Source organism: Sus scrofa, unplaced genomic scaffold (assembly GCF_000003025.6).
Source record: "Sus scrofa isolate TJ Tabasco breed Duroc unplaced genomic scaffold, Sscrofa11.1 Contig1041, whole genome shotgun sequence".
Taxonomy (NCBI): Eukaryota; Metazoa; Chordata; class Mammalia; order Artiodactyla; family Suidae; genus Sus; species Sus scrofa.
The window spans coordinates 75000-89735 of record NW_018084798.1 but is presented as its reverse complement, the minus strand read 5'-3'; the positions used below and the strand labels follow the sequence as shown (position 1 = coordinate 89735).

The 14736-nt window shown below is 35.0% G+C and overlaps 1 protein-coding gene and 1 pseudogene across 1 annotated transcript; both read left to right on the top strand.

Moving 5' to 3' along the window:
- Positions 1 to 3475: 3475 nt before the first annotated feature.
- LOC110257985 (olfactory receptor 6C2-like) lies at positions 3476 to 4409 on the top strand. Its single transcript, XM_021081004.1, has 2 exons — positions 3476 to 3920; positions 4222 to 4409. The coding sequence occupies exons 1-2, from the start codon at positions 3476 to 3478 to the stop codon at positions 4407 to 4409; spliced, it is 633 nt and encodes a 210-aa protein (XP_020936663.1).
- A 7386-nt stretch (positions 4410 to 11795) lies between these two features.
- Positions 11796 to 13158, top strand: LOC110257986 (annotated as a pseudogene).
- Positions 13159 to 14736: the final 1578 nt, after the last annotated feature.

Here is a 14736-nt window from a genome sequence, read left to right as displayed (position 1 = left end):
GCCTATCTGGGTGATAACAGGATTCATTCAATCGAGTTTGTTACAAACATAATAATTGAAATCAATCATTTTACAATTATTGAAAAACTAAATGCTAAAACAACCACTAGAATAGGTCTATTTTAACTAATATTAATTACTGGTTACATGACATTAAGTGAGTTGTACAACTATAGTATTGATTTCTTGGTCTGCAAAGTGGACAACAATTGTGGGTGGTAGCATAATAGACTGTAGAACACGAGATCATCCATAAAGGCGCTGAAAATTTCCGTGCTAGCAATATTACTTTTTATTAATCCTTAAATGACATATTTCAGTGTCTCCAGCAGCACCACATCTAACCCGGACTGTTTAATTACAGCCTGGTCCCTTTCAGTGATTCAGCTTTTAAGATATTTTTCCCCTACTTCTAGCTTGATCATTCTAATGAGGAATCTGAGATTATCTGTCCTAGACCTGCTTTATTGAGATTTTCATATCACTTGTTCTGAGGATATTTTATTATTATTTTGATTACAACCTTTCATCAATTCTGTTGTACAAAAAGTGACCCAATCACACACATTCCCTGTGCTGTACAGTAGGATCCCATCCATTCCAAATATAACAGTTTGCATCCCAAAAACCCTAAAATGCCCATCCGCCCACTCCCTCCCCTTTCCCCTTGGGAACCCCAGTCTGCTCTTCTTCATGATCATTCTATTGTGGTTAATAGGATCATCTGTTCCAATTTAGATCCACAAACAAGGTATACATGTTTTCCTATTTTCTTTCTGGCTTCTTCATTAGTTAAGGTCCAATCTCCATGTCTGCATTGATTATTTTTTTTGCTGAGTATATTTCATTGTTATATGTTCATCTTTTCATTCATCTTGATGGACATTTAGTTTTCCTGTTTGGTATTGTATAATCTGCTATGACATAGGGTGCATGTATCCTTTTAATGAAGTTTTGTTGGGAAATAGCCAGCAGTGGAATTGCTGATTATATGTTAGCTCTATATTTAGTTTCCTGAAGTATCTCCATACTGTTTCCATAATGGTTTGTAACATTTACATCCCACCAACATTGGAGGAGGTACGTTTTTCTCCACACCTCTTAAGCATTTGTTATTTGTTGACCTGTTAATGGTGCCATTCTGATGGTGTGAGGTGGTACCTCATTGCAGTTTTGGTTTCATTTCTCTAATAATTAGTAATACAGATCACTTTTTTCATATGCCTCTTGGCCATCCATATGTCTTCTTTGGAGAAATGTCTATTTAGGTGTTATGCCCATTTTTAATCTTTAATCCACTGAGCAAGGCCAGGAATCAAACCAGCATCCTCACAAAAGTTTTATAGTTTCAAAATGTATCAAAATGTAGGGTACCTTTTATAGTATCAAAATGTAAATATTTTGATAAGTTGTTGATCTATATCTGAAAATATTTTTCCAAAGTGTTAATATTAGTTATCTCTAGATATGATATCATGCAGATTTTTTCTGATTAATTTTTGGAATAGTTTTAATTATTCACATAAAAGGTAATGCAAAAGAAAATCTGGCTCTTGATCTTCAGAGTGATTTGATGATACAATACAAGTAAAATTATTTAGAATTGTGCCTTATCTCATTATTGTCTGTGCTCCAATCCCTAAGCTGTTCCTTCTGCTTTCCTTGTGGCTCCTACTCCTCAGACTGCATGTTTTAGGTTTTTGCCAACATTATGACACAAAGATTCCATGGCGATTTTATGACCTGGATCTCCAAGCACCCTTTCGTTGGTTCTTAAGTTGTAAGTATGCTAGGTAAGCAAACACCAACCTTATTAATGTATCAACCTCTCTCTGCCCAGGAAGTCAGAATACCAAGATCTCCAAAACCTGAGAGAATTCTTGGTAATTTCAGTCTCAGAGCTGTTTCAAAGTATTTCTTAGACTTGTAATAGCCACTGTGTATGAGGAAAATTTTATAGAATTAGGTGATGAAAATAGAATTACACATTCCAAACTGACATGATATAGAGTGAGATTATGAGCAATAGAGACCATAAATGCACAAATAAAGGTTATCTTTAAGAAGTAATATTGCTAAACCACCACTTGAAGTTATGACTGACTGGCCAAAAGTAAGTAATGGACGTCTTTATTTTCATTGTCCTTTGTAAGAAACAGTCATAAATTCTATGTTAAAAATGCATAATATCCATCTTTACCAAATCAAAGCTGCTAATGCAAATTTTGACATTTGTAATGGAATTGAATATTATGTTAATGTCATTCAAAAAATAATTACCTTTGAATAGATAAAAACCATGGACAGGTTGATTTTAAAGCATTAGTTAGTACAGTATAGTTGAGAAATATCAAGACAGTAAATGCCTACCTTATTTTCAGTCACAACTTAACAAAACAAAAAATACAAATAGACATGGACACGTACACACAAATGAGGTCATCACTCCATGTAAAACAAGGTCATACAGACTCATCATTTATCATCTCATTTGGCATCCCTCCCTTCACTACAAATTCTGGTTCTTGGGGAAGTCAAAATAAACAGAATGAATGCACCGCATCCTAAGTTTAACATCCTTATGTGTAATATCAAGGAGAACTGAGTTCATGAGAACCATTAATTTTGAAAAATAAGCCATGTTACTTCCGGAACACTGAAAACACACTGCAGTGTGAAAGTCTGAGTTCAGGGTCACAGTGATGCCCTAAGTGCCATGACTAGGACAAGGAGAAGAGTTGAGCTGTGGAGTGTTTTCACAACATCCCAGATTCACTTGCCTATGGTTGTACCCTGGGTTGCCCCTAATTTGAGGGAAGCTTTCAGTCCTCAAGCAAAGAAAAACCAAAACCATTTCCTTCTTCATAGTAGTATCTGGAAATCCTGGAGCTTAACTGGGGACACGATTTGTATGTGTGTGAAAGTTGAGCCTGCTACATGTCAGTAGGAAGAGTATATTTTAAAGGAAGACTATAAAATACATAATGACATAAATAATTTCCATTCTGTGGGAGACTTTCCTAATGTTCAGTGACATAGAGAAATCCAAGCCCAGGAGGCACCGAATGAAGGCTGAAATAATTGAAGGTGGTGTCTCTGTAATTAATTGGTGAAAGCCAAGGAAAAACCTTTAGAAAATTCTCTCAGAATCACAAGGTATTTGACCACTAGCTTACATAACTCATGGCTAGAAATACTAAGCCAAAAGTATTATGGGCAAAGACAAAACTATCTCGTTGGAAGACAAGGCAAGAATGAAGATATAGTTAATACTTATATCCACAATGAAGATACTACTCGAGACAAGATGTTCACTTCAAGACAGTCAAGCCAGTTTTTTGTTTTTTTGTTTTTTGAGGTTTTTTTTGGGGGGGGCATTTCTAGCCATTGCTGAATCCTCGTTTTGTCTTCATCGCACTCTTTTCAAGTGTCTCTGAATTCTTTCTGCAGATTGGGCAGAAAGCAAGAATCCATGATGAGAAACCACACAATAACAACATTCATCCTTCTGGGACTGACTGATGACCCACGAATGAAAGTTCTGATTTTCATCTTCCTTTTCTTTACCTACATGTTGAGTGCAGCTGGGAATCTGACCATCATCTCCCTCACCTTCATAGATTGCCGTCTTAGGACAGCCATGTACTTTTTTCTCCAAAATTTCTCTTTCTTGGAAATCTCATTCACAACGGCTTGTATTCCCAGATTTTTGTACAACATAGCAACAGGTGACAAAATCATTACTTATGCTGCTTGTGCTGCTCAAATATTTTTTACTTACCTCTTTGGGATAACGGAATTTTTTCTTCTGGCCACCATGTCCTTTGACTGCTATGTAGCCATCTGCAAACCCTTGCACTATGTAACCATCATGAATAACAGAGTCTGCAATAGGTTAATCATCAGCTGTTGGATGGCTGGTTTGTGCATCATAATCCCCCCACTAGGCCTGGGCCTCAATCTGGAATTCTGTGACTCTAACGTCATCGACCATATTTTCTGTGATGCCACTCCTCTGCTAAAGATATCGTGCTCAGACACACAGTTCATAGAAAGAATGATTTTAGTGTGTGCTGTGCTGACATTCATCATGACCCTTGTGTGTGTAGTTCTATCCTACATTTATATCATCATGACAATTCTAAGATTCTCTTCCTCTCAGCAAAGGAAAAAAGCCTTTTTGACCTGTTCTTCCACATGATTGTGGTTTCCATCACTTAGGCAGCTGTATATTCATCTACATCAAACCTTCAGCCAAGAAAGAGGTGGCTCTTAATAAAGGAGTTTCCCTGCTCATTTCTTCTATTTCACCAACGCTGAACCCTTTTATTTATACCCTGAGAAACGAGCAAGTGAAGAAAGCCTTGAATGACTTGATCAAAAGGATTACGTTCTTCTTCAAAAAGTAAGAAAAAAGGTACTTGATTCATCATGATGAAAGCATGAATATTCCTTCAAATTTCTGGTAAAATTCTAATCATACTAGAGTTTTTGATAATCTCTTTTCCAGTTTTATTAACATTTTGCAACTTCTTTAACTTTACTGATGGGGAACTATTACCATTTGACTCTTCTCTTCCATATCTATTAACAATTCCATTCACATGGATATGTTTGTAATAAAATTTGAGTTAAAAGTTATAAATGAGGTGTAACACAGTAATAAAAAGCACAAGTTTTTGTAAGAATATAATTCCAGAACTAAGAAAAATACGATTGATTAAAATACTGTAAAAATTCTAACCAGAGCAAATGTCTGAGAAATTGTCAGTACAATTTAATAACGATCATTTTCAGTGTTTTGCTATTTTATAGCAAATAACAGAAATCTGTAGGTGAGAGAGAAAAAAGTACATTGAAAACAAAACAGCTTAAGCCTGACACTAGGTATGGCATACATGGAGTAGAGTGAAAAAAGATGCTTTAAAATGTACACAACAGAATGAATTTAAATACCACAAAGAAATGGAATATAAGATCTCAATAGTCACATGATGAAAAAATTTAGAAAGGCACAATAAAGTAAAACTATGATTAATGAACTGATACACATTCAATGGAATAGAGATTTATAATACAATCCACCCAACCACAAATTCAGATAAGTTTGAGTATTTTTGTCCACCAGCTTAAAAAAAGAAAAGAAGAGAAACAGATTCCCTAACATAACTTAATCCTGATTGTAGACGCCTGCAAGTGGAGTTTTTAAAGTCTACAAATCAGACATAAAATTCAAAATATAAATATTTAAAATAAATCCTTTAAAATTAAGTGCACAATACCAATTAAAAATCAAATAAAAATTTGAGGCTGAAATTACAGCATATCTAACAAGCCATAACACACTAAAAATCTGTACTTAAAGCACACATATTTATAAAAATTGTAGTATAAAGTACATTTGTGTATATAAATTTTTACTTGAGAGTAGATTAAAAATGAAGGGACTCATACTCATCCTAAACAATTCTAAAAATAACAAAATGAAACAAAGTGAACAATGAAAGTTTAAGATAAAAAGCAAAAGCAGTTAACTGTAAAATTTAAAGTGAATAAATCAGACACTGGTTCTGCTAAAACTGTGGAAAAAATAATCTTGCCTTCCAAATATCAGGAGAAAGACAGAAAGCAACATATTAAAGATTAAGAATTAGAAACAAGATATAAATATCAGTACATAAGAGAATCAAATAGATATAAATATTTGCTGCACTCAATTTGACAACAAAAGACAGGAAAATTGGAAGCAATAAAAAATTCTTGGTAAAACATGAAAAAAAATTACAAATTTGAATATAGCAATACTGATATAATTTACTGGGAAGGTGAATAAATTTCTGCCTTTAATGTGGAAAGAGGATAAATTTGTTTTTTAAAAATTTTTCTCCTTAATTTTAAAAATACTCCAAATAGTTTCAGCTTAAATTCATCCATTCCATATCATAGAAAAAGAAAACACACAATTGCATTTAAGTGTAAAATAGAATTTTTCTATATAAAATATATGTAAGTACATTTTAGGAAGATATTAAAAGAAAAAAACAAATTATGACCAACTAGATTTTAATCTACTCTGAAAAGCTATATCTCGGTAAAATCTATCCATATACTTTATCATAACAATTTTCAAAGTTAGACATCATAAGAATGGATAAATAGATGCTTGAAAACCTTTGGTAAAATTTAATAGTCAGGAAACATCACAGGTAAAATAGGAACATGTTAAAAAAACTATTCATAAAAATATTTTAAAGAATAAAAAACCAATAGATTATAAATGTAAATCAGGAATCAGATATGGATGTCTGGTCTCATCCTTGGTAATTAACATTGTTTTGTATGATCTTAAAAGTCACAAGAAAATAAAAGTCATTATAAATACTGGACAGAAATATAAAAATAACTTTTAGCAATTTGAATATGCATATTTTAAGCATGGCTAACTCTTAATATAAAAGGTGTTTATAATGTGTGACAGTTTAGCATTTACATGGTAAGATAATTGGCAGCATCTTTTATGTGTGTATCAGTAAAAGAAATCATGTCTATGGATTAATATTTTAATTTCATATAAAGATATACATACATTTCTGCTAACACTGAAAGGGGTATAAATGCAAGCAACTAATAGACAAATAATAGAATTTAGAAAAGAATTTAAGTTGGATAAGTAAAGAATATATATATTTTTTAAATGTGGTCTACTTCTGTATACCAATAAATATCTGAAAAGCAAAATAAGTAACTAATTTCAATCATAACAATAACAAAGGGACTTCACTAAGAAGTAAAACACATTTTTCTGAATGAAGTAAAAGACATAATCCATTTAAAGATATAAAATCATGAAAATATATAATTTTAAAAGTTATCTTATTCTTAGATGCAAAGCAATAGACCAAAAGTATTATAATTCACCTAAAACTAACATAAAATTTGATGCAATTCTCATTAAAATTCCAACAGTTATGCTATTAATCGCATGTAATTATTTCTAGATGCACCTAGAAGAATAAAACTCACAAGTATCCCACAAATGTACAAATAAGATCCAATGAAATAAATTTAAAATATGTTTTGGTCTAGGAATACCTAATGCACAGAACAAAAAAATGCAGAAAAAGGAGTTCCCGCTGTGGCACAATGGGATCAGCAGTGTCTTGGGAGTGCTAGGACCAGACTCCATCTCTGGCCCAGCACTGTGGGTAAGAATCTAGGTTAGTTCTCAACTATGGCTGGGATCTTATCCCTGGCGTGGGAATTCCATATGTCATGGGGCATCCTAAAAAAAAAACAGACAGTAAAAGATTTCTACAAGTCAGGTAAGGTAGTATGTTCAATTACAAAGACGGAATTTAAATTCAGTGTGAAAAGAATTATTTAATGAATGTTGTGACTACAACTTCTGTAAGTAGATATGTTAGATCTATTTTTCAAAACACGTACAATAGATTAAATGACTGATATTATCTATCTATCTATCCATAGATCGGTAGATGGATCATGTATACACACATATACAGTGTGTATGTATTTCCTGGAAGAAAATACATGATGCATGGTTAAACATTTCTCAATGGAAAAGAAAGAAAAAAAAAAAAAAACCACTAAAACAAAGGACAGAAGTTCCCTTTGTGGCTCAGCGCTTAAGGAACCCTAGTCCCCATGAGGATGCGGATTGGATCCCTGGCCTCTCTCAGTGGGTTAGGGATCCTGCGTGCCATGGGCTGTGGCTAGGTTGCAGCGACACTCAGATCCAGCGTTGCTGTGGCTCTGGCTAGGCTGGTGGCTGTGGCTCCCATTCAACCCCTAGCCTGGGAATATCCATATACCACAAGTGTGGCCCTAAAAGGCAAAAATAAAAATAAAAAACAAAATAAAATAAAGGAAAGAGTGCTATACTTTGGAATATATGTATTTTAAAACACTTCCTGTACACAATGTTATATATTGATCTATTTCAATAAAATGGGGGAAAAAGGAAAATGATCTTCATACCAAGAGGAAATACAGTTATTAAACAAATACATGGAAAAAACTGTTTACCCTTGAGAGTAATCAAGGAAATGCAAGAGAAAAATCTTTAAAATAGCATTTTAGATCTACTAAAACAGCAAAATTACAGCTTTTAGTACAATAATTTTCAACATTGGAATGAAATACTTGATGGGACCGTCAATTAGTACAATACTTTTGGAAAGGAATATAGCAATAAAGAACAATAGCCATAAATATAGTAAAAAATGAAAATAAAAAGTAAATATAAAACATTATATAAATCAAAACACACCATACACTAAATCCAAAAAAAGCATGGGTTCGAGTAATATCTAAGTTATAAAAAAGAGCTCTGACACAGAGAAACAACAGGATATACAAATAATTCAAAAAGAAGTGAAGAATAGGAATAGGTAATTTGCCTATGAGCAAATCAAATTTAAAGATAAATGCATAAATATATATAAATTTAGACAAACTCATTTGTAGTCCAAGCAAAAATGAAGAGATATTGAGATAGTGGGGGTGTTGAAAAGACCTCTTAGCTTTCCTGATTATTAGAACCTGAGGGAAATGGCTTTTCTTCACTGTGTCTTTTGAAATGTAAATACAATTGTAATGGTAACTGTAAATGAAATGTAGATCTAAATGTAGATTGAAATGCAATGGAAGTTACAATATTGCATCGCTGTATTCACTTAAACTTCTATAAGAAAACAAACTCGTGCACAGAGACAGACAACTTATCAGTGGTTGCCCGAGTGGGGAAGGGCAGGAAGGAGAGGGCACAGGGAAGAACAGAGATGCCCATGGACCCTTGGGGCTGATGGACATTTTCACTCTTTTTATGGTATTAATGTTTTCACAGGCATGTACATATGTCAAAATTTTTAAATTGTACACTCTAAATATGTGCAGTTTATTGTGTGTTGATTTTCCTTCAGTGAAACTATTAAGAAAAGTAAGAAAATGAACAAAATAACCTGATACTTGTTATCCTCTTTGTCCCCAAGGACACTGAAGCCAAAGCACTTTTTTTGTTAATTATTTTGCTTTTGTCAAATAAAATTACTCCAAAGAGTCATTAGTGACTTCTGAGGGTAAATCACCAAGGACCATTTTAAAATTCATTTATTTGCAGGGACAGCAAACTAAAAAAAAAAAAAGAAAAGATAAGGTTGGTACTGTTCAAACCTTTTTCTCTGTCCAAAGATATTGAAATACCAACTCTTTCAAAAGAGGAGAGAGTTTCTGCCACTGGGATCACTATGTTTTAACCTTTTTATTTATTTTTTATTTATTTATTTAGTCTTTTCTGGGGCTGCACCCATGGCACATGGAGGTTCCCAGGCTAAGGGTCTAATCGGAGCTGCAGCCACCGGGCTACACCAGAGCCACAGCAACATGGGATCCAAGCCACATCTGCCACCTACACCACAGCTCACGGAAACACCGGATCCTTAACCCACTGAGCAAGCCCAGGGATAGAACCCGCAACCACATGCTTCCTAGTCGGATTTGTTAACCACTCAGCCACGACGGGAACTCCCACTATGTTTACTTTTTAAATGTTAATCTATACACAAAAATATTTTTTAGGCCTCTCCTGAGAGAGTCAATCCTTTTTTTTAATTTATTTATCTCCTGGAGACAGCAATCTCAGGGAGCTTTCTACACATTCAAAAATCCTCAAGGTGAAAACTGATGTATGAGCAGAAGTTCACATGAAAACCTTCATAAAACCAACCATTTCATATATGTGGCTTAGGAATTACTATTTTAATCACCTTAAGGAAGTTATGATTGACAGAAAAGTAAGTAGTAAGTATAATAAGTTTTTCAACATTAGTAATATTTCCCTTTGTTTAACTTTGGTCATATTTTTCTCTGAGGAAAAATAGTTCACCTGCCTGCATTAAATTTAGATACACAAGCTATCATTTTTATATGGTATAAAGACTTCAAAAATATGTGGAGATGTCTTACTATAAATAGGTGGATATATAAATGAGAATCCTAATACAATGTATACCCAGAAATGACATAAGCCATACCACAACCTCAAAGTGAAAAATATACAAGCTCTGCGTAGGAATGTGTGAGTGTGGGTACTTCTCCCTTCATCTCTCATTAGCAATCCCTGCCTCCTTCCAAATGTTTATTGAAAGATAGATGAACCAGAATCTATTGGTTACATGTTAGTGTCAATGAGATTATTGAATAATATTTTATAATACTATATAATATCTTGTAAGAAAAAAATAGTTTTTGAACACTGAGTAATGTCCACAGCATGCTAAGTGAAGTTACATAGTGATGCATATGTAACCTGAGAGATAAAGAGAAAGGATGACACCCAAAGGTTGATAGAATGCAATTACCATTCTCTACTACTTCTGAAATTAATCTAATATGTATATATATATATATATATATATGGCATATGTCACCCCAAAAATTACCATTCTCTACTACTTCTGAAATTAATCTAATACATATATGTATATATATGGCATATGTCCCAAAATTCTCTGGGAGGGTCCTAGTTTTCCGGAAAACTATGAGTGGTAGGTCAGCACTTCATCCCCACACTGGTAACTGCCAGTGTGTGTTTAACATTATGAACTGGGCAAACCACCAGATATGGCCCTTCTACTTCAGTATGAATAAAATACAGTTAAAAAGCAATGAAGAGAAAGTCTTCATAAACAAATAAACTACAATTGCAAAGGGAAAACTTTTTCTTATTGACATAGGATTATAAGCATTGAGACGCACTGAAAATTGAGAACATTCAATTACCCCACCACAGTAATTAAATCTTAATAACCTAGAAAATTACTGTGCAGTAGCATTGGGCATAAACTTAGCATCAGAAAACCCATGACCTCTGGAATTAACATTGCATTAATAGGTAACAGTGAAGAGATGATTAGGTTTACTCAGTTAAGTTGCAAAATACAGGACAAAGTATACAAGATAAGCACTTACTATAATAATTGGCACAGAATGTTTGGTTAATACTATAATAACTGGCACAGAATACATAGTTAATACATGGTTAATACTTACTATAATAATTGGCACAGAGCGGATATTTAATACTATAATAACCAGCACAGAATATATGGTTAATACGGGAAGAGGGAGGAGAGCACCCAACCCAACCACGTGGATGATCACAGCTTCTGTTTTAGTGACATTGAAACGGACATGAGTGGTTTGTACAAGCAGGTGTTTGTGAGTCAGTTCAATATATAAGAAGATGTGCTTGGTATTCAAGTCAATAATGTTAAGTCAGAAAAAAAATCATTACTGGAAACAGAAACTTAGTCTTCCTGAAGTGAAAGATGTTATATAAAATGGTAGGAATTGTGGATTAAACAGAGAGGGGTGTTTAGTCAGAAGGGAAGAGGAACTAAGAGATTCAAGCAATCCAAGCAGGCACAAAGATAACTTAGAAAAATCATATGTGTAAGTTTACAGTTCCTTTATAAGAGCATTTTTTAAAAAATACAATAAAATTGTGTTTAATGTACTTTATCCTGCATAACACTTGGCACTTTGATAGAGACATGTGGAAGGACGCCAAGGGAGGGAAGCTTAGACAGAGTCTTCTGTGTAATGTTTACCCTTGTTCATAGGAGAAAACACACGTATCCACAACAACAACAAAAATAGAAAAGTCTTAGAATGCTGGAGCAGAGATTCCATGTCCTGGTCAGGATTCTTTAGAGTAAGTCCAAATTACACAGGATGTATCACATTTGGACAAGGACTAAACTGTTAACCAGAAACATAATTTAATGATGTGGGTTTCTCTACATGGCTCTGAATATGGAAGAATGTGGGGAGGCAAACAACATTGCTGTTCGTGAATTGACACTCTATTCGGAACATGTCCACACAGATGCATGTTGTGATTTAAAATACAACATGAAAGTATACTGAACACTTAGCTAATTAGATTAGATTTTACACACGTTAGAGACTCTAAATAATAATCTCTGAATTATTGGGCATGCAGGCTGGACAGAAGTCATCAGTGATGAGAAACTATGCAATAACCACCTTCATTCTGCTGGGACTGACAGATGACCCTGAGCTGCAGGTTCGGATTTTTTTCTTTCTCTGTCTCACCTACACCCTGAGTGTAACTGGGAACCTGACCATCATCACACTCACCTTTGTGGATTCCCACCTGAAAACACCCATGTACTTTTTCTTAATAAATTTCTCCTTCTGAGAAATCTCATTCACAACGGCCTGTATTCCCAGATACTTGTATAATATAGCAACAGGTGACAAGGTCATCACCTATAATGCTTGTTTCATTCAAGTGTGTTTCACTGACCTCTGTGGAATAACAGAGTTTTTTCTCCTGGCCGCCATGTCCTATGACCGCTACGTGGCCATCTGCAAACCCCTGCATTATGTGACCATCATGAGCAGCAGAGTCTGTGGGATTCTCATCAGCTCTTGTTGGATGGCTGGTCTCTGTGTTTTAATCCCACCACTTAGCCTGGGTTTGAATTTAAAATTTTGTGACTCTAACAGGCTTGATCATTTCGGCTGTGATGCGTTTCCCTTAGTGAAAATCTCATGCTCAGACACATGGCTCATGGAACAGACGGTTATAATCTGTGCTGTGCTGACCCTGAATATGACTCTCACTTGTGTAGTTCTGTCCTATGCTTACATCATCAAGACAATTTTTAGGTTCCCTTCTGTCCAGCAAAGGAAAAAAGCCTTTTCGACCTGCTCTTCCCACATGATTGTGGTTTCCATCACCTATGGAACGTGCATTTTCATCTACATGAATCCTATAGCAAAGGAAGAAGTGACCACTAATAAAGTCTAAAGTCGTTTCACTGCTCATTTTTTCTATTTCACCTGCATTGAACCCATTCATTCATTTATACTTTGAGAAAAAATCAAGTTAAGAAAGCCTTTAAGGACTCAATCAAAAGAATTGCCTTGGTTTCAACTATGTAGAAGAAAATAATGTTTTTAAAATACTATCTCGAGTCAAGAATAAATGGCCACTCACATTGCATTTTTGAAGTTTGTAATCTTTTGAATATTTTTCAAGTTTAGATATTTTTTAATCTTTTGAAGTTTAGGGGTTTTTTGGGTTTTTTGTTTGTTTGCTTTGTTTTTTTGTCTTTTTCAGTGCTGCACCCACGGCATATGGAGGTTCCCAGGCTAGGGTCTAATTCAAGATTTAACCGCCGACCTTTGCCAGAGCCACAGCAACACTGGATCTGAACCATGTCTGCAACCTACACCACAGCTCTCTGCAACACCAGATCCTGAACCCAGTGAGCAAGGCCAGGGATCAAACCGGCAACCTCATGGTTACTAGTCAGTTTTGGTAACCACTGTGCCACGACGGGAACTCCTGAAGTTATTTTTTAATAATTACACTTGTCATATCAATTTTCTCAATATTTCTTATCCCTAGATTCCACTGAGCCTTGCTAGAGCTATTTTTGTGTGTTCACTATTCAAATCATTATCTTATCTTTTATATGTCAATTTCTTTTCCAAAATATTTTGGAAAGAAATTAAATTCAGGAGTTCGCTTTGTGGCGCAGTGGTTAACGAATCTGACTAGGAACCATGAGGTTGCGGGTTCGGTCCCTGCCCTTGCTCAGTGGGTTGACGATCCGGCGTTGCCGTGAGCTGTGGTGTAGGTTGCAGACACAGCTCAGATCCGCATTACTGTGGCTCTGGTGTTGGCCAGTGGCTACAGCTCCGATTCGACCCCTAGCCTGGGAACCTCCATATGCCGCGGGAGCGGCCTAAGAAATAGCAAAAAGACCAAAAAAAAAATTAAATTCATAATATTAAACACATAATAAAATCATAACTCAGTTAAAATAGAGGGTAAAAATTTGTGTCAGTCTTCTCAAATATTCACACAAATTATATCTAAACACATGTAATAAGAGGAATTTTATGTAAATGTTTAAAATGGGTGAACAGGCATATAATTTAAATACACAGAAAAGATAACAGCATTTCTCAATACTGAGAAAAGAGAAGAAAATCTTTTTTTTTTTTAAAGTAATTTATTCCTATCTTCTTTTTTTTTTTTTTTTTTTTTTTTGTCTTTTGTCTTTTTGTTGTTGTTGTTGTTGTTGTTGTTGTTGTCGTTGCTATTTCTTGGGCAGCTCCCGCGGCATATGGAGGTTCCCAGGCTAGGGGTCCAATCGGAGCTGTAGCCACCGGCCTACGCCAGAGCCACAGCAACGCGGGATCCGAGCCGTGTCTGCAACCTACACCGCAGCTCACGGCAACGCCGGATCCTTAACCCACTGAGCAAGGGCAGGGACCGAACCCGCAACCTCATGGTTCCTAGTCGGATTCGTTAACCACTGCGCCACGACGGGATCTCCAAGAAAATCTTTATTACTGTTATGAACACACAGAAATGCTGAATAAATTTTTTTAAATATCCCTTTGAGTACATAGCTGAAATAACCATTGCAAAGTTGTAAATTGAAGATTTCAGAAATAAAGATTCAATGAAAAGTAGAGCAATAATGATGGAAGGAAGAGGTGCTCAGGAGAGCAGAGACAGTTGTTAGCGGAGCACAGATTGTGCTATGGATCACAGACACTTAGGTTTGAAGTCTCAGGATTAGTGCATTGGGAGCACTTGGTGACACAAGAGCTACACATTCAATGAACTTTGGATTGGAAAATCATTCCCATTTTCACAGAAAGAGTACG

Bases quoted from the DNA above. Each gene is read 5' to 3' on its own strand.
- LOC110257985 (XM_021081004.1), top strand. From the start codon at position 3,476: ATGAGAAACCACACAATAACAACATTCATCCTTCTGGGACTGACTGAT. The intron at 3,921-4,221 runs GTTTGTGCATCA...TCCATCACTTAG, and splicing joins CATCAGCTGTTGGATGGCTG to GCAGCTGTATATTCATCTAC.